The sequence below is a fragment of the Mobula hypostoma genome, chromosome 5 (assembly GCF_963921235.1).
Source record: "Mobula hypostoma chromosome 5, sMobHyp1.1, whole genome shotgun sequence".
NCBI classification, from domain to species: domain Eukaryota; kingdom Metazoa; phylum Chordata; class Chondrichthyes; order Myliobatiformes; family Myliobatidae; genus Mobula; species Mobula hypostoma.
In genome coordinates, this window is record NC_086101.1 from 112,387,129 (window position 1) to 112,413,474 (window position 26,346).

The window sequence follows — 26,346 nt, forward strand, 5'->3', positions numbered from 1 at the left end:
CAGAAAAGTGTAATGGGGGTAGGTGTCAGAAAGGAAGAGAGGCCAGGATACACCAGTATTCTGGAAGGCAAAGTTCAGCTCCTTGTTTGTTAGAGGCTACAGAGAAAATGTACCTCTATTATAGGTCAAAAAAGACCTGCCTTTCTGTCGGGCTTCTGAAAACTTGAAGACGTCCGAAGGCAATGATATATCTTTGAACCTATGAACTCTCTTTGTCACATTAAATTATTGATTCACAAATTTTGTTAACATTCATCAGAGGAAAATTTTTCAAACTCTCTTTCTAAAGAGGAGGAAGGTTTACCATGATAAGCGGCACCTCAGGGAACTGGAAGAATCCAGTCTTAATGATTTATCTTCCAGGTAGATCGCAATTACTGGGAAAATAAATGAGATCTTTTGTGATTTTTCCCTCTGTTCTTTTAGAAATCAGCACTTCATTAGGAGATCATTTTGTAAACTGTATCAGTGTGCTTCAAAATTAGTCTCACTCCTAGGATTTATTCCCAAAACATGGCATATTTCTCCTTTTCATATTTTCAATTCTCTTTTGAAAATTTCAGTTCCTCCCACTGATGGTTTCTAGTTATAGCAACTTCCTAATTTCTTGGGACAGACTTTAGAAAGGTGCAAGAATAACAGGGTTGTTATGGGTGATTTTAACTTCCCTAATATTGATTGGCACCTGATAAGTTCCAATGATTTAGACGGGGCAGAATTTGTTAAGTGTGTCCAGGATGGATTCCTGACACAGTATGTTGACAGGCCGACCAGGGGGAATGCCATACTAGATCTAGTATTAGGTAACGAACCAGGTCAGGTCACAGATCTCTCAGTGGGTGAGCATCTGGAGGACAGTGACCATCGCTCCCTGGCCTTTAGCATTATCATGGAAAAAGATAGAATCAGAGATGACAGGAAAATTTTTAATTGGGGAAGGGCAAATTATGAGGCTATAAGGCTGGAACTTGTGGGTGTGAACTGGGATGATGTTTTTGCGGGGAAATGTACTATGGACATGTGGTCGATGTTTAGGGATCTCTTGCAGGATGTTAGGGATAAATTTGTCCCGGTGAGGAAGATAAAGAATGGTAGGGTGAAGGGACCATGGGTGACAAGTGAGGTGGAAAATCTAGTTAGGTGGAAGAAGGCAGCATACATGAGGTTTAGGAAGCAAGGATCAGATGGGTCTATTGAGGAATATAGGGTAGCAAGAAAGGAGCTTAAGAAGGGGCTGAGAAGAGCAAGAAGGGGGCATGAGAAGGCCTTGGCAAGTAGGGTAAAGGAAAACCCCAAGGCTTCTTCAATTATGTGAAGAACAAAAGGATGACAGGAGTGAAGGTAGGACCGATCAGAGATAAAGGTGGGAAGATGTGCCTGGAGGCTGTGGAAGTGAGCGAGGTCCTCAATGAATACTTTTCTTCGGTATTCACCAATGAGAGGGAACTTGATGACAGTGAGGACAATATGAGTGAGGTTGATGTTCTGGAGCATGTTGATATTAAGGGAGAGGAGGTGATGGAGTTGTTTAAAATACATTAGGACGGATAAGTCCCCGGGGCCCGATGGAATATTCCCTAGGCTGCTCCACGAGACGAGGGAAGAAATTGCTGGCTAGGATCTTTATGTTCTCGTTGTCCACGGGAATGGTACCAGTGGATTGGAGGGAGGCGAATGTTGTCCCCTTGTTCAAAAAATAGGTAGTAGGGATAGTCTGGGTAATTATAGACAAGTGAGCCTTATGTCTGTGGTGGGAACTTACCTTACATGTACTTACTTTAGACTCCATGGCATTTATGAAAAGAAGTGAACCTCAAACAGATCCACACAAGGATGAAGGAACAAATAGCCAAACTAAACCAGTTGGAAATCCTGTTGTTCTTATAGAGTCACACAATAAAGAAACAGGGTCCTCAACCTATCACCCATGGTGACTATTAAATACCTACTACAATAATTCCACTTTCTAGCCTTTGCACATAGAACACAGAACAGTACAGCACAGTACAGGCCAATCAGACCAAGATGCTAAACTTTTAACATATTCCAAGATCAATCTAAACCTTTTCTCCCACATAGCCGTCCATTTTTCTTTCAATCATGTGCCTATCTAAGAGTCTCTTAAATCTTCCTAACGTACCTGTCTCGACCAGCACCCCTGACAGGGTGGCGTTCCATGCACCCAAGGTTCAAAGTTCAAAGTACCAGTACACTTGGTGTAAAAACTACCCCTGATATACCCCTATACTTTCCTCCAATCACCATAAAACTATGCTATAAGGCATAAGACCATAAGTTCTCCAGCATTTTGTCTGTGTTGTTCAGATTTCCAGCATCTGCAGATTTTCTCTTGTTTTTGAACTCCAATATATCTTACCTCTGATCTTAAATCTATTAAATCTATGCCCTGTTATTTTCATTATCTCTTCTTGGGAAACAGACCATGTGCTTTTCCACTGATTTTTAACTGAAAATTAACATCCATTGGGTACAATTAATCACAGGTTTATAATAGTTTTAAACTAATTAAAACACTGGATTTTTTTTTAGTTTTGAATGATCTGATTGGTTTGTTGTTATATATAGTAGGTTCCTCTGACAGATCATTCAGTCCTGGCTTTTCTTAAATTCTAGCTGTTCTCTAAATCTCCATGTTGGTTCATGGCCTCCTCTTGTGCCAAAATGAGGCTACCATCAGGGAGGAGGAGCAGCACCTTATATTCCATCTGGAAAGCCTCCAACCTGATGCCATGAATATTGATTTCTCCTTTCAATTTAAATAAAATCCCTCCCCTTCCCCTCCTCTTCTATTCCCCATTCTGGCCTATTACATCTCCTCATATGCCAATCACTTTCCCCTGGGTCCCTTCCTCATTTCCCTTGCTCCTAAGGTCCATTCTCTTTTCCTATCAGATTCCTTCTTCTCCAGCCCTTGACCTTTCCCACCCACCTGGCTTCACCTATAACCTTCTAATTATCCCCCTTCCCCTACTCCCACCCTTTTATTCTGATGTTTTCTGCCTTCCTTTTCAATTCAGAATAAATGTCAACTGTTTACTCTTTTCCATAGATTTTGCCTGACCAGTTGAATTCCTCCAGCATTTTCTGTGGTTTGCTCTAAATCTTTTTACCTTGATTCAGATAGTCCGTACTTTTATCCGAATCAAAGTTCAAAAGTAAATTTTATTATCAAAGTACATTTATGTCACCATATACGACCCTGAGATTTATTTACTTGTGGGCATACTCAGCAAATCTATAGGATAGTAACTATAGCAGGATCAATGAAAGATCAACCAGACTGTTCAAAGTTCAAAGTAAATTTATTACTAATAAATCTATAATGGAGTCAATGAAAAACTGCACCAAATTGGGTGTTCTACCAGTGTGTAAAAGACAACAAATTGTGCAAATACAAAAAGAAAGAAATAATGATAATAAATAAATAAGGAATAAATATTATTAAACAGTATGTACAGTATTGATAAAAAATTACACTGAGGAGAGGCGATATTTTGCAGGCAGCAGAATGCTTTTATATCAATGTTTTGATCTTTTTATTGAAGGAAAGATGTTATTGTGTTGGAAGTAGTTCAGAGAATGTTTACTAGATCAATATTTACAACTGTTGTCATATGACAGTCTCGGGAACTAGTTCCCCATAAATATTTCATCCTTAACCTATGACTTCCAGTTCTAGTCTCACCCAACTTCAGTGGAAAAAGTTTGCTTGCATTTAATCTCTCTATGCCCCTCATAATTTTGTATACATTGATCAAATCTTCCTTCATTCTCCTACACACCAGAGAATGAAGTCCTAATCTATGCAACATTTCCCTGTAACTTAGTCCTCCTCCCAGCAACAACCATGTAAATTCTCTTTGTACTTTTTCAATATTATTATTAATTTGGAGATACAACACATTGGTTGTTTGTCCACCCTGCTGTGTGCGGTCTATTGTGTTTCTTGTATTTACTGTGAATTCCCGCAAGAAAGTGAATCTCAAGGTTGTATATGGTGACATATATTTAATTTGATAATAAATTTACTTTGAACTTTGAACTTTTGAATATTGTAGCTGGCCCATGAGCCTGCACCACCCAATTACACTCACGTGACCAACAACCTATTGACCTTATTGATATCTATCCTGTAGAAAGGTAACCAGAATTGCACACAATACTCCAAATTAGGACTCACCAACATCTTTTACGGCTTCAACATAACGCCCCAACTGCTGTCCTAAACTGGATTGTCATTCCAAAGGTACAACTCCTCACATTAAGTTCACATTAACTTTTACATTAAGTTCCATCTGCTATTTCCATGTACAATATATGCAAACCTGAGATTCATTTTCGTGTGGGCATACTCACTAAATCTATGGAATAATAACCATAACAGAATCAAATAAAGAGCACCCAACTAAGATTTTTCAACCAGAGTGCAGAAGACAAAATACTGTGCAAATACAAAAAGAAGAAACATAATAATAAATAAACAAGCGATAAATATCAGCAACATGAGATGAAGTGTCCTTGAAAGTAAGTCCATTTACTGTGGGAACATTTCAATGATGAGGCAAGAGAAGCTGAGTGAAGTTATTCCCTTTGGTTCAAGAGCCTAATGGTTGAGGGGTAATAACTGTTCCTGAACCTGGTGCTGTGTGTCCTGAAGTTCCTGTTCCACCTGAGAAACATAGAAAACCTACAGCACAGTACACGCTCTTCAGCTCACAATGCTGCGCTGAACATGTACTTACTTTAGAAATTACCTGGAGTTATCCATAGCCCTCTATTTTTCTAAGCTCCATCTACCTATCCTGGAGTCTCTTAAAAGACCCTATCGTGTCCGCCTCCACCACCGTCGCTGGTAACCAATCCCACACACTCACCACTCTCTGTGTAAAAAACTTATCCCTGAAATCTTCTCTGTACCTGCTTTCAAGCACCTTAAAACTGTGCCCTCTCATGTTAGCCATTTCAGCCCTGGGAAAAAGCCTCCAACTATCCACATGATCCATGCCTCTCATCATCTTATACACCTCTATCAGGTCACCTTTCATCCTCCATCGCTCCAAGGAGAAAAGGCCATGTTCACTCAACCTATTCTCATAAAGCATGCTCCCCAAACCAGGCAACATCCTTGTAAATCTTCTCTGCACCCTTTCTATAGTTTTCACATCCTTTCTATAGTGAGGTGACCAGAACTGAGCACAGTACTCTAAGTGGGGTCTGACGAGGGTCCTATGTAGCTGTAACATTGCCTCTCTGTGTCATGGTCCGGATCGGGGTCCCTTTAAATTTACCTTGTTTATGTTACGATCCGGACCGTTGATTCCCTGTTTTCCCATGTCCCTCGGCTTTGGTGATTAGAGGCAATTAACGCTCGGCTGAACCGGTAGTTTATAGTCTCCGGCTTTCAGCCATTAGGCAGGGGAGCGTCTGCAAAGTCATCAAAGGTACGGTGTGCCGATGTCATCTGGCCAGAGCAAGCCTAGTCTCTGCCGAAGCGAGTGCCGGTAATTCGCCCTTTCTCACCGGAGCAACCCTGTCCAGTTACCTCGCCGAAGCGAGCCTGCAAAGTTTCCTCATCAAGGTGCGTCCGTCAGTTAACCCGTCGGAGAGGATCAGGAGCCGCTGTCTATTGTTCGTGGGCCGAGTCTAGAGCTCGCCACTACCTGGAGGTTCCAAGTACCACGTCCAAGTCCTGGCCCTGGCTGCATCCAACTACCACGTCCAAGTCCTGTCTCCAGCGACATCCAAGTACCACGTCCAAGTCAAGTCCTGGCCCTGGCAGCATCCGAGTACCTAGTCAAGTCCTGGCCCTGGCGGTCTGTGATTCCTGTCCTACCCCCCCCCCCCCCGGTCTGAATCCCTTCTCTGCCCCTCTCACCTCTAGCCCTCGCCTGCATCTCGGTCTAGTTCTATCGCTGGAGCTAGATAGGAACTGTATTGTTCTTTGGTGTTTGTCTTGTCTTGTCCTCGCCTCCGTGGGGTAAGTCAGGCCGTCTTGTCGTTGCTCCGCGGGGGGTCATGTCTTGTCTTATCTTGTCCTCGCCTCCATGGGGTAAGTCAGGCTGTCTTGCCGTTGCTCCGCAGGGGGGTCTTGTCTTGTCCTCGCCTCCATGGGGTAAGTCAGGCCATCTTGCCGTTACCCCGCAGGGGTCATGAGTCCCGGCCCTATGTCCTGTACCCAAGGAGGGGTCCTGGCTCTCTGTTCTGTGTGTGAGTCCAGGCCCCATGTCCTGTACCCAAGGAGGGGTCCTGGCTCGCTGTTCTATGTGTGAGTCCCGGCCCTATGTCCTGTTCCCTAGGTGGGGTCCTGGCTTTGTGTTCTATGTATGTGTCCATGGTTACATGTACCTGCTCTCCCGAGACCGAGGCTCTGTGTTCCCATGTTCCTCCTCTCCCTAGCCCATGTCATGTCCTTGCCTGGTTCTGGGGTCCAAGCCAGAGGAAAAACCCAGGTACTGGGTCCTTGCCCAGTCTCTGGCTCAGAGTCCATACCCTAGCCTCTTCGTGTCTCCTCTAGTTCTGGGATCCAGTTCCGAGTCCAAGCCCAGACCCCTAGTCCCAGCCTAGTCGTAGTCCTGAGTCCTTGTCCACTTCGCTACTCCTGCTCCTGCCTTGCTCTCCTGGTATCAAACAATAAACTAAATCTAAGTAACCTCACAAGATGTGTCTTGCATTTGGGTCCACCCTTGCTCCCAATGCCCCCGCCACTGTGACAATCAGCTCTTGAACTCAATCCCACAGTTGGTGAAGGCCAATACGCCGTATGCCTTCTTAACCACACAGTCAACCTGGCAGCAGCTTTGAGTGTCCTATGGACTTGGACCCCAAGATCCCTCTGATCCTCCACACTGCCAAGAGTCTTACCATTAATACTATATTTTGCCATTCATATTTGACCTACCAAAATGAACCACCTCACACTTATCTGGGTTGAATTCCATCTGCCACTTCTCAGCCCAATTTTGCATCCTATCAATGTCCCGCTGTAAGCTCTGTCAGCCCTCCACACTATCCACAACACCCCCAATCTTTGTGCCAGAGGTAAATTTACTCACCCATCCTTCCACTTCCTCATCCAGGTCACTTATAAAAATCACGGAGAGAAGGGTTCATGAACAGATCCCTGAGGTGCATCACTGGTCACCGACCTGCATGCAGGATATGACCCATCTACAACCACTCTTTGCCTTCTGTGGACAAACCAGTTCTGGATCCACAAAACAATGTCCCCTTGCATCCCATGCCTCCTTACTTTCTCAATAAGCCTTGCATGGGGTACCTTATCAAATGCCTTGCTGAAATCTATATACACCACATCTACTGCTCTAACTTCATCAATGTATTTAGTCACATCCTCAAAAAATTTAATCAGGCTCATAAGGCACGATTTGCCTTTGATGAAGCCATGCTGACTATTCCTAATCATATTATGCCTCTCCAAATATTCATAAATCCTGCCTCTCAGGATCTTCTCCATCAACTTACCAACCACTGAAGTAAGACTCACTGGTCTATAATTTCCTGGGCTATCTCTACTCCCTTTCCTGAATAAGGAAACAACATCTGCAACCCTCCAATCCTCTGGAACCTCTCCCATCCCCATTGATGATGCAAAGATCGTTGTCAAAGGCTCAGCAATCTCCTCCCTCACCACCCAGGGTAGTCTGGGGTATATCTCGTTCGGTTCCGATGACTTATCCAACTTGATGCTTTCCAAAAGCTCCAACACATCCTCTTTCTTAATGTCTATATGCTCAAGCTTTTCAATCCACTGTAAGTCATCCCTACAATCACCAAGGTACTTTTCCGTAGTGAATACTGAAGCAAAATATTTATTAAGTACCTCTGCTACCTCCTCTGGTTCCATACACACTTCTCCACTGTCACACTTGATTAGTCCTATTCTCTCATGTCTTATCCTCTTGCTCTTTACATACTTGTAGAATGCTTTGGGATTTTCCTCAATCCTGCTCGCCAAGGTCTTCTCATGGCCCCTTCTGGCTCTCTTAATTTCATTCTAAAACTCCTACCTGCTAGCCTTATAATCTTCTAGATCTCTATCATTACCTAGTTTTTTGAACCTTTCGTAAACTTTTCCTTTCTTCTTCACTAGATTTTTAACAGCCTTTGTACATCATGGTTCTTGTGCCCTACCACCCTTTCCCTGTCTCATTGGAACATACCTATGCAGAACGCCACGCAAATATATTCTGCCGTACATTTCCCTGAGAACATCTGTTATGCTTCCAAGTTCCTGGCTGATAGCTTCATATTTCCCCTTACTCCAATAAATGCTTTCCTAACTTGTTTGTTCCTATCCCTCTATGCTATGGTAAAGGAGATAGAATTGTGATCACTATCTCCAAAATACTCTCCCACTGAGAGACCTGACACCTGACCAGGTTCATTTCCAATAACAGATCAAGTACAGCCTCTCCTCTTGTAGGCTTATTGACATATTGTGTCAGGAAACCTTCCTGAACACACCTAACAAACTCCACTCCATCTAAATTCCTTGCTCCAGGGAGGTGCCAATCAATATTGGGGAAATTAAAATCTCCCATCACGACAATCTTGTTATTATTGCACCGTTTCAGAATCTGTCTCCCTATCTGCTCCTTGATGTCCCTGTAACTATTGGGTAGACTATTAAAAACACCCAGTAGAATTATTGACCCCTTCCTGTTTCTAACTCTTACCCACAGAGACTCAGTATACAATCCCTCCATGACTTCCTCCTTTTCTGCAGCCATGACAATATCTTGGATCAGCAGTGCCATGCCCCCCACCTCTTTTGCCTCCCTCCTTAAACATCTAAAGCCTGGCAATCTAAGTAGCCATTCCTGCCCCTGCGCCATCCAAGTCTCTGTAATGGCCACAACATCATAGCTCCAAGTACTGATCCACGCTCTAAGCTCATCTGCTTTGTTCATGATACTCCTTGCATTAAAATAGACATGTCTCAAACCATCAGTCTGAGCTCATCCCTTGTCTATCACCTGCCTATCCTCCCTCTCACACTGCCTACAAACTTTCTCTATTTGTGAGCCAACCGCTTCTTGATGGCAGCAGCGAGAACAGAGCATAACCTAGGTGATAGGTGTCCCTGATAAATGGACGCTGCTTTCCTGCGACAGTATTTCATGTAGATGTGCTTATTGGTGGGGAGGGCATAATCCACTACTTACTTCCATTCAAGGGCATTGTATAAAGAATAAGCTGCATTATCCCAATAATTACCATAATTTTAGGAAAACATAGAAAAGTATTGCATAGAAAAAGGCCCTTCAGCCCATCTACTCTATGCTGAACCATTTAAAGTGCGTACTCCCATCAACTTGCACCGGGACCATCGCCCTCCATACCCCTACCATCCAAGTATCTATCCAAACTTAAGTGTTGAAATCGAGCTCACTTGCATCACATGTAAAATGCATTAATCTTTTCATCAAATGGAAAAATTCTGGAAAAACAATGTTGTGCAATAGGACAGGGAAGAAAGTCACTATTTTTTTATGTGAGTGAGTGGATGTCTGTGGCAGGCAACGTCGGTCAAGAATTATACAAATGCTCAGCATTCCACTGTCGTATACGTCCCAGGCGTCAGTCAACAAAACACGGCGCCTGTGATTGTCAACTCTAGATAGGCTGGCACACCCGGGGTTAAAGGTTAATCCCATTAGACTTTTGTTTGTAATGAGAGCAGAGTCTGAGATTTAGTACATGTGTGATACCTATGGACTGCAGCCAGTTTATACTTCCCAGGATGTCTATTCAGATATTTAACCTCCTCACTGCTGCAATTTTGAAAATATCCACCATCTTCTTTTGTGAGTTTTCCCACTACCCACTACCCACCATCCCCTTACCAACCCCCACTCTCCCCAGTTCTCTTCTTTTTGCCGAAGGTCATGACTGATGTGAGGATTGAACTCCAAGGGCATAGGGCACTCTTAATTCTTCAAGTTCAGCTTCATGGGTCATGAGTCTCATTCTCTGTATTAACTGCATTTGGCACTGTGTTAACGAAAATTATCTTGGATATCTCTTAAAACTTTTTTTTACATTTTAGAGATTGTTTGAAGAAAAGCAGTTAACCAAAACCTAAACCAGCACAAAATACAAATCAATCATAGGGTCATAAAGAACTACAGCACAGAAAAAAGCCATTCGGCCCATTGAGTCCATGGCAAAACCACTTAAACGGCCTACTCCCATTGATCTGCATCAGGGACCATAGCTCTCCATACTATCCATGTACCTATCCAACCTTCTCTTCAATGTTGAAATCGAGCTCGCATGAAATTGTGCTGGCAGCTCGTTCCACACTCTCACAACCTTCTGAGTGAAGACGTTTCCCTTCCAGTTCCCCTTAAACTTTGCAGCTTTCACCCTTAACCCATGACCTTGGCTGTTGTCCCACCCAACCTCAGTAGAAAAAAACCCTTACATTTACCCTATCTATACCCCTCATAATTTTGTATACCTCCATCAAATCTCCACTCAGTCTTCTACATTCTAAAGAATAAACTGTTCAATCTTTCCTTATAATTCAGGTCCTCCAATGATAAAATTTAACATTGATGTTAAAGCATTGCTAATTTAGCTGATCTTTTTAAATGGAAATCTACTCAAAGGCTAAACCAAACCTTAAATTTATCTCGCTACTCCACTGATAGGTATAAACACTGTTAAGAAAAACAAGACAATACACAAATGAAAGTGTGAACCAAATTAAAATAGTAGCTCCCAGTGACACAAAGGTGTGACAATATTAACATAAGCCAGAAAGACAAAGCTAATCCCCAAAATGAAACCAAACTCTGAATGTCCCTGAGAAAACCCAAAAGTCTATTCATGGTTGAAAGATTCCAAGTAGCAGATAAAAAACAAGATAGTAAATAGGATTGCCTTAGATAGTAAATAGGATTGCCTTAGATTTTAAAGGTTCAGAAGGAGCAATATTTTGAAGTGGGTCTAGGAGAGTTGTTTGAAAACATCATGCCTTAGGAGAGAGGAAGCATGACTGAATCTAATCTTGGGAACATAGCTGATCAAGTGTATTGATTGTCACTGGGGTATCATTTTGGAAAGAGTAATAACTGTACATTTTAAAGTGGTTATGGAAAAGGACATAGATAAATCAACAACAGTGGACAACAAATTTTTTTTTTAAATTCTTCATCAGAATTTTTTTTGTTTATGATAGACTGCTTGAAGTGAACACAAATATAATTTCAGACTTCAGTATCATGTAGGAATTCGCAGAAACAAGAAATTAACTTTGATTGAACATAATGCATTTAATTGCATAATGGTGTTGATGCTTTACAATAGTTAAACTAAGCTGAAAATGTTTTGTTGACGATTTTCATTTGTACTCACTTTCTGAGGCTTCTCACTTAAGTGTCCTACAATAATTAGCCAGATTAATAGATCCCAATTGCCCTTATACTGTTTCTCCATGACTGCAATGTCCAGAAAATGAATCTTCAGTGACATGTTGCACTTCAAGGTTTTGTATACTTGAAGCATGTTGTTAACCAATAACAGACAGTTTGGTGCTCTGCTGTTGCCAAGAAAATTTCAACAAAATCTTCAGATGCCTTCCATGCGATCCTCTCCAGTCCCTCTAGAATTGTCTGTCATTGATGACCTGTTTGATTTGTGGACCAACAAAAATGCCTTTCTTAATCTTGGCATCAGTTATTCAGATTTGAATTATGAATTGAATAAACAAATGTAGGTGATTTCAAAAAATGCTGCGTGATAGGGAAATTTCATGATGACTTTCATGATCAGCAGTCCAAGATCCATAAGATACACCCAAAAGTATTGAGGAGCAAAAGCTTTGTTGTCCAGTGTAATGTTGGTTTCATGTCAGGGAGAAGCTTTCATTAACATTAGTGAGGAACTGGCAAAGGAAGATTGGAAGAATCTACTTGCAAGTAAGTCTATATTTGCATAGTGGGAAATATTCAATGGAGAAATAACAGGAATTCCAGGCCAACATTTTCCTCTAAGAGTATAAGCCAGGGGTAACCCTCACCCTAACCTTGGACATCAAGGGATATTGAGGGTTGGATAAAGAGGAAAATGGAAGCTTCATTGAGCACCTGTGCTCCATAGACTAAAAGCGGAACTTACCGGTGGCCCAAGATTTTACTCTGATTCCCTTTCCTGTTCTGACATGTTGGTCCATAGCCTCCTGTTGTGTCATGAAATGGCCACCCTCAGGGTGGGGGAGCAACACCTTATATTCCGCCTGGGTAGCCTCCAACCTGATGGCATGAATATCAATTTCTCCTTATGGAAAAAAAAATTCTCTTCTTCTATTTCCCACTGTGGCCTTTTAGCTCTACTCACCTGCCTATCACCCTCCCCCCAACCCCCTGGTGCTCCTCCTCCTTCCCTTTCTCCTATAGTCCACCTTCTTCTCCTATCAGATTCCTTCCTCCCCAGCCCTTTACCTTTCCTACCCACCAGGTTTCACCTATCACCTTCTAGCTATCCTCCTTCCCCTCCTCCCACCTTTTTATTCTGGCATCTTCTCCCTTCCTTTTCGGTCCTGAAGAAGGGTCTTGGCCCGACATGTCGACTGTTTGTTCATTTCCATGGATGCTGCCTGACCTGCTGAATTCTTCCAGCATTTTGTGTTTGTTGCTTCCTATTAAGACAAATCTAAAGGCATACTATAAGTATATTAAGGAAAAAAGAATAACCAGAGAAAAAGTGGGGCCAATTAGAAACAACAGGGGCAATTTGGATATAGTCGCCGTCCTAAATTAATACTTTTCATTTGTATTCACAAATGGAACAGCCTTTATAAATCGATAACTCAGTGAAGGGGTAGATGAAAGTCTAGCGTAGGTCCCCATATCTAAAGAGGAGGTACTCAATGCCATGGAGGCTTTGAAGTGGAAAATCCTCAGGACTGGATGGGATTTATCCAAGCCTGCTAATGGGAGAGAACGGAAGAGATTATTGCTGGGGCTCTGGCTGTTTTCTAAATTTTTGCTGGACATAAATAAGGTACAAGAAGACTAAATGACAGCAAACATGGACCCCCTTTTCAAGAAAGGCAGCAGGGAAAAATCTGGAACAGACCTGTGAGCCTAACATCAGCGGTAGGGAAAAGTCTCAGGGGCAGGATAAAGATCAATTGGAGAGACAGAATCTAATCAAAGACAGCCAACATGCCTTTGTCAAAGGAAAATCCTGTCTGATCAATTTGACTGAAATCTTTGAAGCGGGTGCAACATATATCAATGAGGGCAGGGCAGTAGATATGACTTACATGGACTTTAGTAAAGCCTTTGATAAGGCTCCACACAGATACTGGTTCAAAAGGTTAGGGGCTATGGGATCCAGAGCAAGTCGGCAAACTGGATGCAAGACTGGTTGGCATTAGAAGGCAGCAACTGATGGTAGGGGAGGTTGTTCTTGTATTGGATATTTGTAACTATTTATGTCCCGCAAGGAATGGTGCTGGGACCCCTGCAGTATGTGCTATTTGGATGTGGATGTGGATGTGGGCACGGGAGGCAAAATTGGTAAGTTTGCCAATAAAATGAAGGCTGGCAGAGTTGTTAGCGTGGGAGGTAGTTTTACGCTACAGGGAGATAGCAGTGCATTGATGAGAAATGGAAAATGGAGTTTAACCCAAACCAATGTGAGCCGATGCATTTTTGGCAGTACTAATGAATAAATACATCATGTTTGGTAGAATCATTGAGGAACAGAGGGATTTTGGAATATAGGTCAACAAATCCCGGAAGGTGGCAATGCAGATACATAACGTGGTTAGGCTTTCATTAGTTGCCAGATTGAATATAGATGTAGGGAGATTATACTCCAACCTTATGAAAGCTTGGTCAGACCTTAGCTGGAGTACCACATGCAGATATTGTAACCAAGGTTTAGTAAGGATATGATAACACAGGAGAAAGTGCAGAGGAGATACACCACTTGTCAGGGATGGAACATTACTGGAGAAGCCAGGTCTGTTCTTCTTAAATCAGAGAGGGTTAAAAGTGGATATAGTTGAGGTATATGACCTTATGAAGGGTACAGATAAACCCTATCTGTTTTCCCCTTATCAGTAGTAGATAAAACTGGAGGGCATAGGTTTGGGGTAAGGAGAAGAGAGTTAGAGATGATCTGAAGGGGACCTACTTCACCCAGAGAGTGGCGAGTGCGTGAAATCCTTTGCCAGAGGGAGTAGTGAAGCAGAGTCGCTGATAGCACTTAAGAAGTGTTTAGATGAGCACAGGAATGGAGGACAATGGACCAAGTGCTGGGTGATGGAATTAATATAGAATAGTGCCTATTGGTCCATGTGGACAAGTGGTTTGAATGGACTGGTTCCATGTTGTGGACCTAGAAAAATGAGCTGAAAAATGGCAGATGGAACTTAGTGCAGATAAATGCGAGGTATTGCACTGCACTGGGACCAACTATGGTTGGACTTACACAGTGGATGGTAGGGCACTGAAGAGTGCAGTAGAAGAAAGGGATCTGGGAATACAGGTCGTTGAAAGTGGCATTATAGGTAGGTAGGGTCATAAAGAAATCTTTTGACACATTGACCTACATAAAAGAAAGTATTGAGTACAGGAGATGTGTTGTTATGTCGAAGATGTCTAAGATGTTGGTGAAGCCTAATTTGGAGTATTGTGTGCAGTTTTGATCTCCCACCTACAGGAAAGATGTAAATAAGGTTGAAAGAGTACAGAGAAAATTTACATGGAGTTTATAGGCATTGTGTAGACAGAAGAGACAAACGAGAAAATCTGCAGGTGCTGGAAATCCAAGCAACACACACAAAATTCTGCAGGAATTCAGCAGGCCAGGCAGCATCTATGGAAAAGAGTCTTCAGGGTCCCAGCCCAAAATGTCAACTGTACTCTTTTCCATAGATGCTGCCTGGCCTGCTGAGTTCCTCCCACATTTTGTGTGTGTTGCGTAGACAGAAGATATTAGTTTAGTTTGCCATTTGATTACTAATTTAATTGGTTCAGCACAATATTATGGACAAAGGACCTGTTCCCGTGCTGTTCTATTTTCTATTTTAGCTGGTAATTATCATCTTGTTATGTGCAGGGACTTTCTGTTTGCAAACTGGTTGCCATGTTTTAAGCAATAATGCCACTTCAAAGTGGCTTGGCATGGTTGGGATGTTCTTCAGAAGGAGTGAAAAGTATGATATAAATCCAAATGTTCCTTCCACCTTACCATCTGAAAATGCCTTTCTGTGAATGTTTGTAGCAGCACATCCAGGTGGATTATTATTATATGTATGTACAAAGTGAATAGTTTCATTTAGACCGCCACACCTCTGTGCCAAAACAGTGAGATTACAATTGCAGATCTTACAGGCATGTAATAAAACATTTCCACAGGGAGCTTTGAAACCCAGCAGCACAAAGCAGTCGAACAAAGACAGACTGCACCTTTGAAAAATACACTGCAAAATGGTCAAAATGATAAATAGGGTTTGAAAAATAAAAACGAGATGTATATATGCAGCCAATCCAGCACAACATCAGCACCTACAAGGGGCATGAATCTTAAAGACCCTTTCATTATTTTTATTTATTTAGAGATACAGTGCAGAATATGAGATAACAGGTGACCTGATAGAGATGTATAAGATGAATTGAATTGAATTGAATTTATTTCTTACATCCTTCACACACGAGGAGTAAAAATCTTCATGTTATGTCTCCATCTAAATGTACAATGTACAATCATAGTAATTTATAATAATTCATAATAAATAGAACAGTCAATGTAACATAGAAATACACTCAAATCAGCGTGAGTTAATCAGTCTGATGGCCTGGTGGAAGAAGCTGCCCCAGAGCCTGTTGGTCCTGGCTTTTATGCAGCAGTACCATTTCCTGGATGTTAGTAGCTGGAATAGATTGTGGTTGGGGTACAGATATGCGGGGCTGTCCGCACCACTCTCTACAGAGTCCTGCGATTGATGGAGATACAGTTCCCAAACCAGTCAGGATGCTCTCAATTGTGCCCCTGTAGAATAGACATATCAGAATGGGAATGGGAATGGGATGTGGAATTAAAATGTGTGGCCACTGGGAGATCCTGCTTTCTCTGGCGGACAGAGCGTAGGTGTTCAGCAAAACGATCTCACAGTCTGCGTCGGGTCTCACCAATATATAGAAGGCCACATCGAGAGCACCGGACACAGTACATCACCCCAGCCGACTCACAGGTGAAATGTTGCCTCACCTAGAAGGACTGTCTGGGGCCCTGAATGGTGGTAAGGGAGGAAGTGTAAGGGCATGTGTAGCACTATCCACGGCCTCCTCTACTGTAAAGATGAAACCACACTTAGGTTGGAGGAACAACACCTTATATTCCGTCTGGGCCCAACCTGATGGCATGAACATTGACTTCTCCAACTTCCGCTAATGCCCCACCTCCCCCTCGTACCCCATCTATTAATTATTTATATACACACATTCTTTCTCTTTCTCTCACTCTCCTTTTTCTCCCTCTGTCCCTCTGACTATACCCTTTGCCCATCCTCTGGGTTTTTTTCCCCCCTCCCCCTTTTCCTTCTCCCTGGGCCTCCTGTCCCATGATCCTCTCATATCCCTTTTGCCAATCACCTGTCCAGCTCTTGGATCCATCCCTCCCCCTCCTGTCTTCTCCTATCATTTTGGATCTCCCCCTCCCCCTCCCACTTTCAAATCTCTAACTAGCTCTTCCTTCAGTTAGTCCTGACGAAGGGTCTCGGCCTGAAACGTCGACTGTACCTCTTCCTAGAGATGCTGCCTGGCCTGCTGCGTTCACCAGCAACTTTGATGTGTGTTGCTTGAATTTCCAGCATCTGCAGAATTCCTCGTGTTTGCGTCAGAATAAGAAGGTGGGAGGAGGGGAGGAAGAAGTGCAAGGTAGTAGGTGATAGGTGAAACCAGGAAAGGGGGAGGGGTGAATTTAAGAGCTCTGATGAATTCATTTCCATTGGTTGAATAGTGCTGTTTGTTGCACTGAGGAGAATTAAAGAGAATCTGATGTCTGTTTTTCCTACAATTCTCCAGCATTATTCTGAAAAATTTCTTCTTCTGATCTAATGCCAGTCAGATCTGGCTTAGGATTGGACATTTAATAAGGTTGTTTGGGCTGGAGAATGGTCAAAGTAACCTGCTATCAAATCTTGGCATGGTGATCTAGAGGCAGGCCTTCTACTTGCCTTTGAGGCTTTGCTACCTAACTCTCAGATGTGTAAGGTCAGTAGGATCAGCCCATCCACCTCTCAGCCAGTTATCATCATCATTATTATCATTAGGTGCTGTGTCGTATGATGTGGGTGATCGTGGTCCTTCCATGACTATGATTGTTCTTGGCAAATTTTTCTACAGAAGTGGTTTGCCATTGTCTTCTTCTGGGCAGTGTCTTTACAAGATGGGTGACCCCAGTCATTATCAACACTCTTCAGAGATTGTCTGCCTGGTGTCAGTGGTTGCATAGCCAGGACTCGTGATATGCACCAGCTGCTCATACAACCATCCACCACCTGCTCCCATGAATTCACGTGACCCTGATTGGGTGATGGGGTAGCGGGGGGCTAAGCAGGTACCACACCTTGCCTAAGAGAGATCTGCAGGCTAGCAGAGGGAAGAATTGCCTTACACCTCCTTCGATAGAGACATACCTCCACCTCGCCACCCATCTCTCAGCCAGCAGGCAGTAGATTTATTCACTACCTTTGAACAGACACTCTTAACTAACACCTCATTGTTATGGTGAGAGAAACACTGTTACTCAATATATGATACCCTGTCTGCTCAGAAGAACATCTTCAAAAGGAGGGAAAACCTGTCAGCATTTCTCCTTTAAATATCACAGAAAAAGCAGACATCTTTCATTCACATGCTGTTTACTGACCTTACTGTGCACAAAGTAGATGCTGTGCTTCCTAACTCAACATGTTGACCAAATTTCAGAAAGAAACAGGTAAATGCCATCTATAAATTTGCTGATGATACAAACATTGTTGGCAGAATCTCAGATTGTGACAAGAGGGCGTACAGGAGCCAGGTATGCCAGCTAGTTGAGTGGTGTTGCAGCAACAGCCAACACACAACATCATTAAGACCAATGAGATGATTGTGGATTTCAGGAAGGGTAAGACAAGGGAACACACACCAATCCTTATAGAGGTATCAGAAGTGGAGAGAGTGAGCAATTTCAAGCTTCTGGGTGTTAATATCCCTGAGGACCTAACCTGGCCCCAACACATTGATGCAGCTAAAAAGAAGGCAAGACAGTGGCTATATTTCATTAGGAGTTTCAGTTTGAGAAGATTTGGTGTGTCACCTAAAACACTCGCAAATTTCTACAGATGTACCTTGGAGAGCATTCTGATTGGCTGCATCACCATCTGGTATGGGGTGGCTGCTACTGCACAGGATTGAAATAAGCTGCAGAGAGTTGTAAAATTAGTCAGCACTATCATGGGCACTAGCCTCTGTAGTATCCAAGACATCTTCAAGGAGCAGTGCCTCAAAAAGATGGTGTCCATCATTAAGGACCTCCACCACTCAGGAACTTTCATCTTCTTACCGTTACCATTTAGAAAGAGGTACAGAAACCTGAAGTCACACAGTCAACAATTGAGGACCAGCTTCTTCTGCAAACCAATTATCCAATTTCTGAATAGACATTGAACGTATATATAAAAATGGCAAAGTTAACAAATGTCATGATATAAGCCTGTGATATTAAACCTCATTCTGACTCTGATTCTGTTTGTGTAAAAGGGAAGGCAAGGTAATAGCCAATGGCTAGCTACTGAAAGCAGTCATTCTGATCAAAAATCTGGATTCAGCCTAATCCAGCCGAGTAAGTTATTTTTAAAAAGTCAGAATCAATTTCTTGAATCTTTGAATGCTTCCCATGTTCATAATGGCATATTTTGAGGAAAATGCAACATAGGTTCTCAACAAATTTTTTCCCAGGAAAATGTAGCAAGGTTAACATTTTAATTTGCAACCTAATTTTCATCCCAACCAGCATTGTCAATATTCCCAATCTAACATCACCAAAAGAACTGTTGAAATCAGTGAGTTGGCAGAGAGTATGGTCTTCAGCTTTGTACGTCATTGTCTCCATTGAGGCACAAAGATTCTGTTTTCACAGATTGGGTGATGGAATTGGAACACAGTGGTGCAACAACATTGTTAATTATAGTTGGAGTCCTACTTGGTATTTATTTATGTTGCTTAGCAATGCTCATCACTCAGTATGCTCCTAATCAGTAGACTCACATGCTCTGCTGCTGCTAATGGCAGCATTACCTTAAATACAGTCACTAAAATGATTCTGTTTCAACATTATTCTGATAATGAGCATTTCTGAAATTTCTGTGCGATTTATCCTTACCCCATCTACTCTTGTATAAAACCTGGATGTGAGAGTTAGTGTCCAATGCCCCAGAGGCTGTGGTTTCTGGACATTTACACTCAGTGGCCACTTTATTAGGTACCTCCTGTACTTAATAAGGTTGCCACTGAGTGAACGTTCGTGGTCTTCAAGGCTTGACGTGTTGTGCTTTCAGAGATGCTCTTCTGCACACTACTGTTGTAACATGTGGTTATTTGAATTACTGTCACCTTCCTGTCAGCTTGAACCAGTCTGGCCATTCACCTCTGACCTCTCTTTTTAACAAGGTGTCTTTGCCCGCAGAACTGCCGCTCACTGGAATTTTCGCACTATTATCTGTAAACTCTATAGAGATTGTTGTGCATGAAAACCCCAGGGGTTCAGTAGTTTCTGAGGTACTCAAGATCAAAAAAAGTTAAAAGAGCCAGAAGGATCATCGGGGACCCGAGTCACCCCAACCACAAACTGTTCCAGCTGCTACCATCCGGGAAACGGTACCGCAGCATTAAAGCCAGGACCAACAGGTTCTGGGACAGTTTCTTCCACCAGGCCATCAGACTGATTAATTTAGGCTGATACAATTGTATTTCTTTGTTATATTGAGTGTCCAGTTGTACATACTATTTATTACAAATTACTATAAATTGCTCATTGCACATTTAGACGGAGACGTAATATAAAGATTTTTACTCCTCATATTTATGAAGGATGTAAGTAATAAAGTCAATACAATTCAATACTCTGTTTGGCAGCAACAATCATTCCATCAGTCAAAGTCACTTATATCGCATTCCTTCCCCATTCTGATGTTTGGTCTAAACAACAACTGAACCTCTTGACCATGTCTGCCTGCTATTATGCATTAAGTTGCTGCCAGATACTTGTATTAACAAGCAGGTGTGCAGGTGTACATACATACCTAATAAGGTGGCCATCGTGTGTATATTTTGAGAACTGTGCATTCTATGATAAATTCACAAAAGCAGATTTCTTTTTTGATAGCTTGCTTTGGTTGGAAATGAAAAAAAAAATCACAATTTACCAGTTACCATTATCTACATTAAACACTGTCGCAGGATAGCAGCATCCATCACCAGAGATCCCGACCATTCGTCATGCTTTCTTCTTGCTGCTGCTATCAGGTAGAAGTAACAGGAACACCAGGACTCGCACCACCAGGTTCAAGAACAGTTACTACCCCTCAACCATGAGGCTCTTGAATAGAAGGGGATAACTACACTCATTTGCCCAATCATTGAATTGTTCCCACAACCAATGATATCACTTTAAGGACTCTTTAATTCATTATCTCATGTCTTCATTATTTAATGCAATTTATTTATATTTGCTTCACACAGTTTGTTGTCTTTTGCACTCTGGTTGATCTTCCATTAATCCTGTTATAGTTAGTATTCTATAGACTTGCTGAGTATGCCCACAGGAAAATAAATCTCAGGGTTGTATATGGTGACATATATGTACATTGATAATAAAATTTACATCAAACTTTATATTTTTGTCCTGCATTGAATTTATACACAGAAAACCAAGAGAAGTTTAAATCGATTGAAAACTAGATTAGTGCTTTTGCATCAGGAAAGATGAATTAATATGCAGAAAATCATATAGCGTGAATCAATCAATTTCACTTAATAATCTAAGAAAAAATGTTCAAAAGGCAATAATGTCATGTGCAAAGTAATCAGAATCATCAGAATCAGGTTTAATATCACCAGTATATGTTGTCAAATTTGTTAATTTAGTGGCAGCAGAACAATGCCATACATGAAAAATACAGATAAATAAATAAATTACAGTAAGTATGTATGTGTGTGTGTGTGTGTGTGTGTGTGTGTGTGTGTGTGTGCGTGTGTAGTAAATAGTTAAATTAAGAATAGTAGTGAAAAAACAGAAATTAAAAACAGAAGTGAAGTAGTGTTCATGGGTTCCAATGTCCATTTCAAAATCCGATGGCAAAGGGGAAGAAAGCTGTTCCTGAATCATTAAGTATATGCCTTCAGTCTTCTGTACCTCTTTCCTGATGGTAAAATGAATAGGGGCATGTACTGGGTGATGGGAGTCCTTAATAATAGATGCCGCCTTTCTGAGGCTCTGTGCCTTGAAGATGTCTTTGAAACCATGAAGGCTGTGATGGAGCTGACTAATTTTACAACTTTCTGTAGCTAAGCATCTTCCTTCAAAAGAAATAGAGCAAGAAGAGTTTGGGGTTGTGAGCTCTTTTTCACTTTGGTGCAGTGGCAACACTTCTGAAGAACTTCTTCGTGTGTAAAGCTATTCTGAATATCTTGAGAGACACTGCACATATTCTACTCTTTCTAATCCTCTCTCTAAAACTACTAGATAGGTAATTTATATTTCTAATGAAAGCTGCTTAGGCAGTTCAATGTTAACAGCAGTGGCTCCTGGTGGCTTTCAACTATTCCAAAATTAGAGTGGAAAGATCCCTCAAAGAGATCAGTAATAACATAGTCTTTCCTGCTGAATTTCTTAAAATTAGTACTCTACTGATAGTGCTTAGATAACATTTCTGTGTCATCTCCAGACCTTGTCCTGTGGAACATTGTCACAAATCCTCAGGGACCCCCCACCACCCAGGACATGCTCTCTTCTTGTTGCTGCCATTAGTAAGGAGGTACAGGAGCCTCAGAACTCACATCACCATGATCAGGAAGTTACTATCCCTTAGCCATCGGGCCGAGAAACATACGTGAATCAGCCAAGTACAGTGTCCAAAGGTGAAGTTGTACCGGAGTTGTGTTCTGTCTACACTCTTGTATGGGTCAGAATGCTGGCATTTGCCAAAGAATGACCCTGCCAAGTTGTTGTCATTCCACACCATGAGCCTCTGGAAGATCCTCCCTATTTTCTAGCCAAGAAAATTCTCCAATCATGCCCTACTCCTTCTGTGTCACCAAGAGAACTTGGCCACAATCATCAAGAGGACATGTTGGAGATGGGTTAGGTGATGAGAAGAGAGGCCAACTCCATCATCAAAATAGCAGTTCATTTGACCCCTGAACTCGAGAGGAAACTCGAGAGACCAAAGATAACATGGCGCCATACCTAGAGGCAGAAATGAGGACACCTGGGGCACAATAAAGATAGCTAAGGACAGACAGAGATGGAGAACCTTCATTTCTGCCCTAAATGCCAGCAGCATAACAGGCTATAACTAACTAACCATCAGCCTTTTGAACTAAGGGGGATAACCTCATTCAACTTCATACTTGCCCCATTATTGAAATGTTCCCACTACCTATGGACTCAGTTTCAAGGACTGTTCAACTTACCTTCTTGATATTTATTGCCTATTTACTTGTTACCATTATTTCTTTCTTTTTGCACTTGCAGAGTTTGTTGTCTTTTCCACACTGGTTGAATGCCTAAGTGGTCTTTCATTGATTTGTTATATTTATTATTCTAATATGGATTTATTGAGTATGCCCACAAGAAAATGAAACTCATGGTCGACATATATGTACTTTGATAACAAATTTACTTTGAACTTTGAAATTGTGATTCTCTAGAACAGGGTTTCTCAACGTATTTTCATGCCATGGACCTTATCATTAACCGAGCAGTCTATGGACCCAGGTTAGGAACCCCTGCTCTAAAATCTCTGCCTTTCCCCAATCTTGGGAAGTCACATGTAACTGCTTTAACCATTCCTTTCACGCCAACTCCCAATTCCCAAACCTTATTACTTCCCTCTCCTCGTTTCGATGCTCTTTAACACCTCCTTCTTTGACCAAGCTTTTGATCATCTTTTCTAATGTCGCCTGTGTCCCTAGTGCCACTTTTTGTCTGATTAATTTCTTGTGAAGTACCTTGGCACATTTTATTCTATTAAATGTGCAGTACACTTGCAAATTCTTCTCTTTGGGAAGTTTCAATTATCAAGTCATTTACTGATATCAATGAAGATCACAAGGATTTTCTGTTACTACTCTAAACCCCAGCTGAATCAGATTCAGCATCAGGTTCAATATTACTGGTATATGTCATGAAATTTGTTATACATGCAACAGCAGTGTAATACAATACCTGATAATATAGAAAAAAATGTGAATTGCAGTAAGTGTGTGGGTATACATATACTGATCATTGAGCATGTGTCTTCAGGCTTGTGTGTCTCCTTCTTGATGGTAGCAATGAGAATAAGACACTTCCTGAGTGGTAGGGGTCCTTAATGATGGATGCCATCTTTTTGAGGCATCGCTCCTTAAAGATGTCTTGGACACTATGGAGGCTAGTGCCCATGATGGAGCTGACTGAGTTTACAACTCTCTGCAGCTGATTTCCAGCCTGTGCAGTAGCACCCCCTCCCCCCATCCCAGGCAGTGATGCAGCCATTTAGAATGTAGTGTAGATTCTCTTTACTTTTAAATTTTGAATATGAAGTTCGTCAGAAAACGTTGCCTTTACATGAATGTTTTAATTCGTATGACTTGTTTATAAGGCCACTGCAGAGGGCAGTAAAGATTCAACCATATTGGTGTAGCTCTGAGATTATGTAGAAGAACATTGCAATACAATAACAAAGAAATGGGAGAAGCTGTTTCACTCCTTCAGATTGTTTCATTACTCATGCATGACTTGTGACCTGCCTCTATGTGCCCTCTTTAGCATCTATCTCTTACCATATTTAACACAAGTCTGACAATCTCCTTTATAAAATTAACACTTTTAATTAATTACTCTATATTTAAGAGATTTCAAAGTTTCTAATTACCTCTGTGTGTAAAAATTCTTCTTAGCTCCACTGATGTGAAAGGTCTGTTTTTAATTTTTAAGAGTCTCTTGTCTAGACTGATCAATTAGTTCTAGCCACCTGATCAGTTCCCTTAAAGACCCTGAAAAACTCAATCATTCACCCCTTAACCTTTTACGTTCCAGGGTTTGTAATCCTAGATGACATAGTTTTTAACTCGTGCCCTTCAGTAATCATACTGGTAAAACTTTACTGTGTTACCTCCAAAGCCAACATATTCATCTTAAGGTGCAGTGTACTGAACAGTTATGGTTACCCAGGTATGATCTAACAGCGGATTGGTTAAGATGTGGCATGATTTCTCCCTTGTGCAAATATGTAGCATAATTTCTCCCTTGTGCATTATTTTATGTCCCAAGTTATTTCAATGGTCTTCAATCTCCAAGTCTCCCAGCTTTTGTTTGACAAAAATGAGCTGCACAGGTTTCAATTAAAGTTCAAAGTAAATTTATTATCAAAGTACATATATGGCGCCATATACAACCCTGAGATTCATTTTCTTGTAGGCATACACAATAAATCTACCGAATAATAACCATAACAGAATCAATGAAAGACCAACCAATTAAGGCATTCAACCAGAGTGCAGAAGACAACAAACTGTGCGAAAAGAAATAGAAATAATAATAATAAATAAATAAGTAAATAAATAAAGTAGATAAATAAACATCAAAAACATGAGATGAAGAGTCGTTGAAAGTGAGTCTATTGATTGTGGGAAGAACATTTCAAAGATGGGGCAAGTGAAGTTGAGTGAAATTATCCCTTTTGGTTCAAGAGTCTGATGATAGGGACTGTTCCTGAACGTGGCTCCTATACCTTCTTCCTGATACAGCAGTGAGAGGAGAGCATGGTCTAGGTGGTGGGGGTCCCTGTTGACGGATGCTGCTTTCCTTCACTAGCGTTTCATGTGGATAGGCTCAGTGGTGGGGAGGGCTTTACCTGAGATGGATTGCCGTAATTTCTTCGTAATTCCATTCACATGCTGGGCCCAGGACAGGTCTTCCAAAATCATAACACTGAGGAATTTAAAGTTGCTGATCCTCTCCAACTCTAATTCTCTGATGAGGACTGGCTCATGGACATCTAGTTTCCTTCTGCTTTAAGTCAATAATCAGCTCCTTGGTCTTGCTGACATTGAGTAAGAGGTTGTTGTTATGGCACCACTCAGCCAGATTTTTAATACAAGGCAGAAAGGGGAACCTCTCTTTAGAGAGAGATAGAGATCAGCAGTGGATTATTAGCGAATCCTGACAAGGGAATGAGAAACCTCAGGTACCCCCACCCAAACAGAATGGATGAGCCCTGCTGATTAAGTTATATGTGCTTTGTATTGATAGATAGCATTGGCTGGACTGTCCCCATGCACAAGAATGCTTGAGACCTTGGCCTGATAATCCTATCCTTAAACCGTCTGGATTGTGATATCTCGAGCAGGGACTATGCACCTGCTATCAGGCAAGTAGACACCCTGTTTAAGGATTCTGTTATTGAATTTTTTCTATCATGAAAAATGGTGTTCAGTCTGTTTCTGTGTGTATGTCTGTATGTATGCTGACCCTATTGTACACAAAAGTTATGTGTTACACCTAGTTTTCAGTAATGTAACATTTTCATAGATATTTCTATCTGCAGGAATACAAAGACCTAAGAGTATATGATTTTAAGATTGCTGCCTTAAGGCTGATTTATACTTGTGCATACTAGCTTACGCCGTAGCCTATGAAAGTGGGCTACGCCATTGTGAGCATTTATACTTGTGTGTTGGTGAGTCTGAGTCGCTCTACAATTCACCACCAAAACGCTAGTTGGCGGTGGGGTTTCTATGCCACGGTTGACACTCAACAAGAAGAAACTCAAACTTCAAACAATGGCAGCTGAAACTGAAGGAGGGTGAATTTTCTGTGCTTGTCCAGCCACTGAGAGACATGGACGAGGAAATGCATTTCAAATATTTTCAGATGTCAGCAGGTAGATTTAACAATTTGGTTCATCGTCTCCAACCATTTATTTTGCATCAGTGTACGCACAGTATACTTAGAGACTGGCAATCAGCATTCGAGTTTTAGCTTCAGGTGGAAGTCAACAGGCTGTAGCAGCTAGCTACAAACTGGCGTCAAGCA

The 26,346-nt window shown here is 41.7% G+C and overlaps 1 protein-coding gene across 1 annotated transcript in view; it reads right to left on the reverse strand.

Annotated features, from left to right (window-relative positions):
• epoa (erythropoietin a) overlaps positions 1 to 25,390 on the reverse strand; it is a 101,454-nt gene extending 76,064 nt beyond the window's left edge. The window contains exon 1 of the mRNA XM_063048782.1: positions 25,166 to 25,390. Within this exon, the coding sequence (XP_062904852.1) occupies positions 25,166 to 25,238 (73 nt within the window). The 5' untranslated portion in view covers positions 25,239 to 25,390. The remainder of the gene's footprint in view (positions 1 to 25,165) is intronic.
• Positions 25,391 to 26,346: the final 956 nt, after the last annotated feature.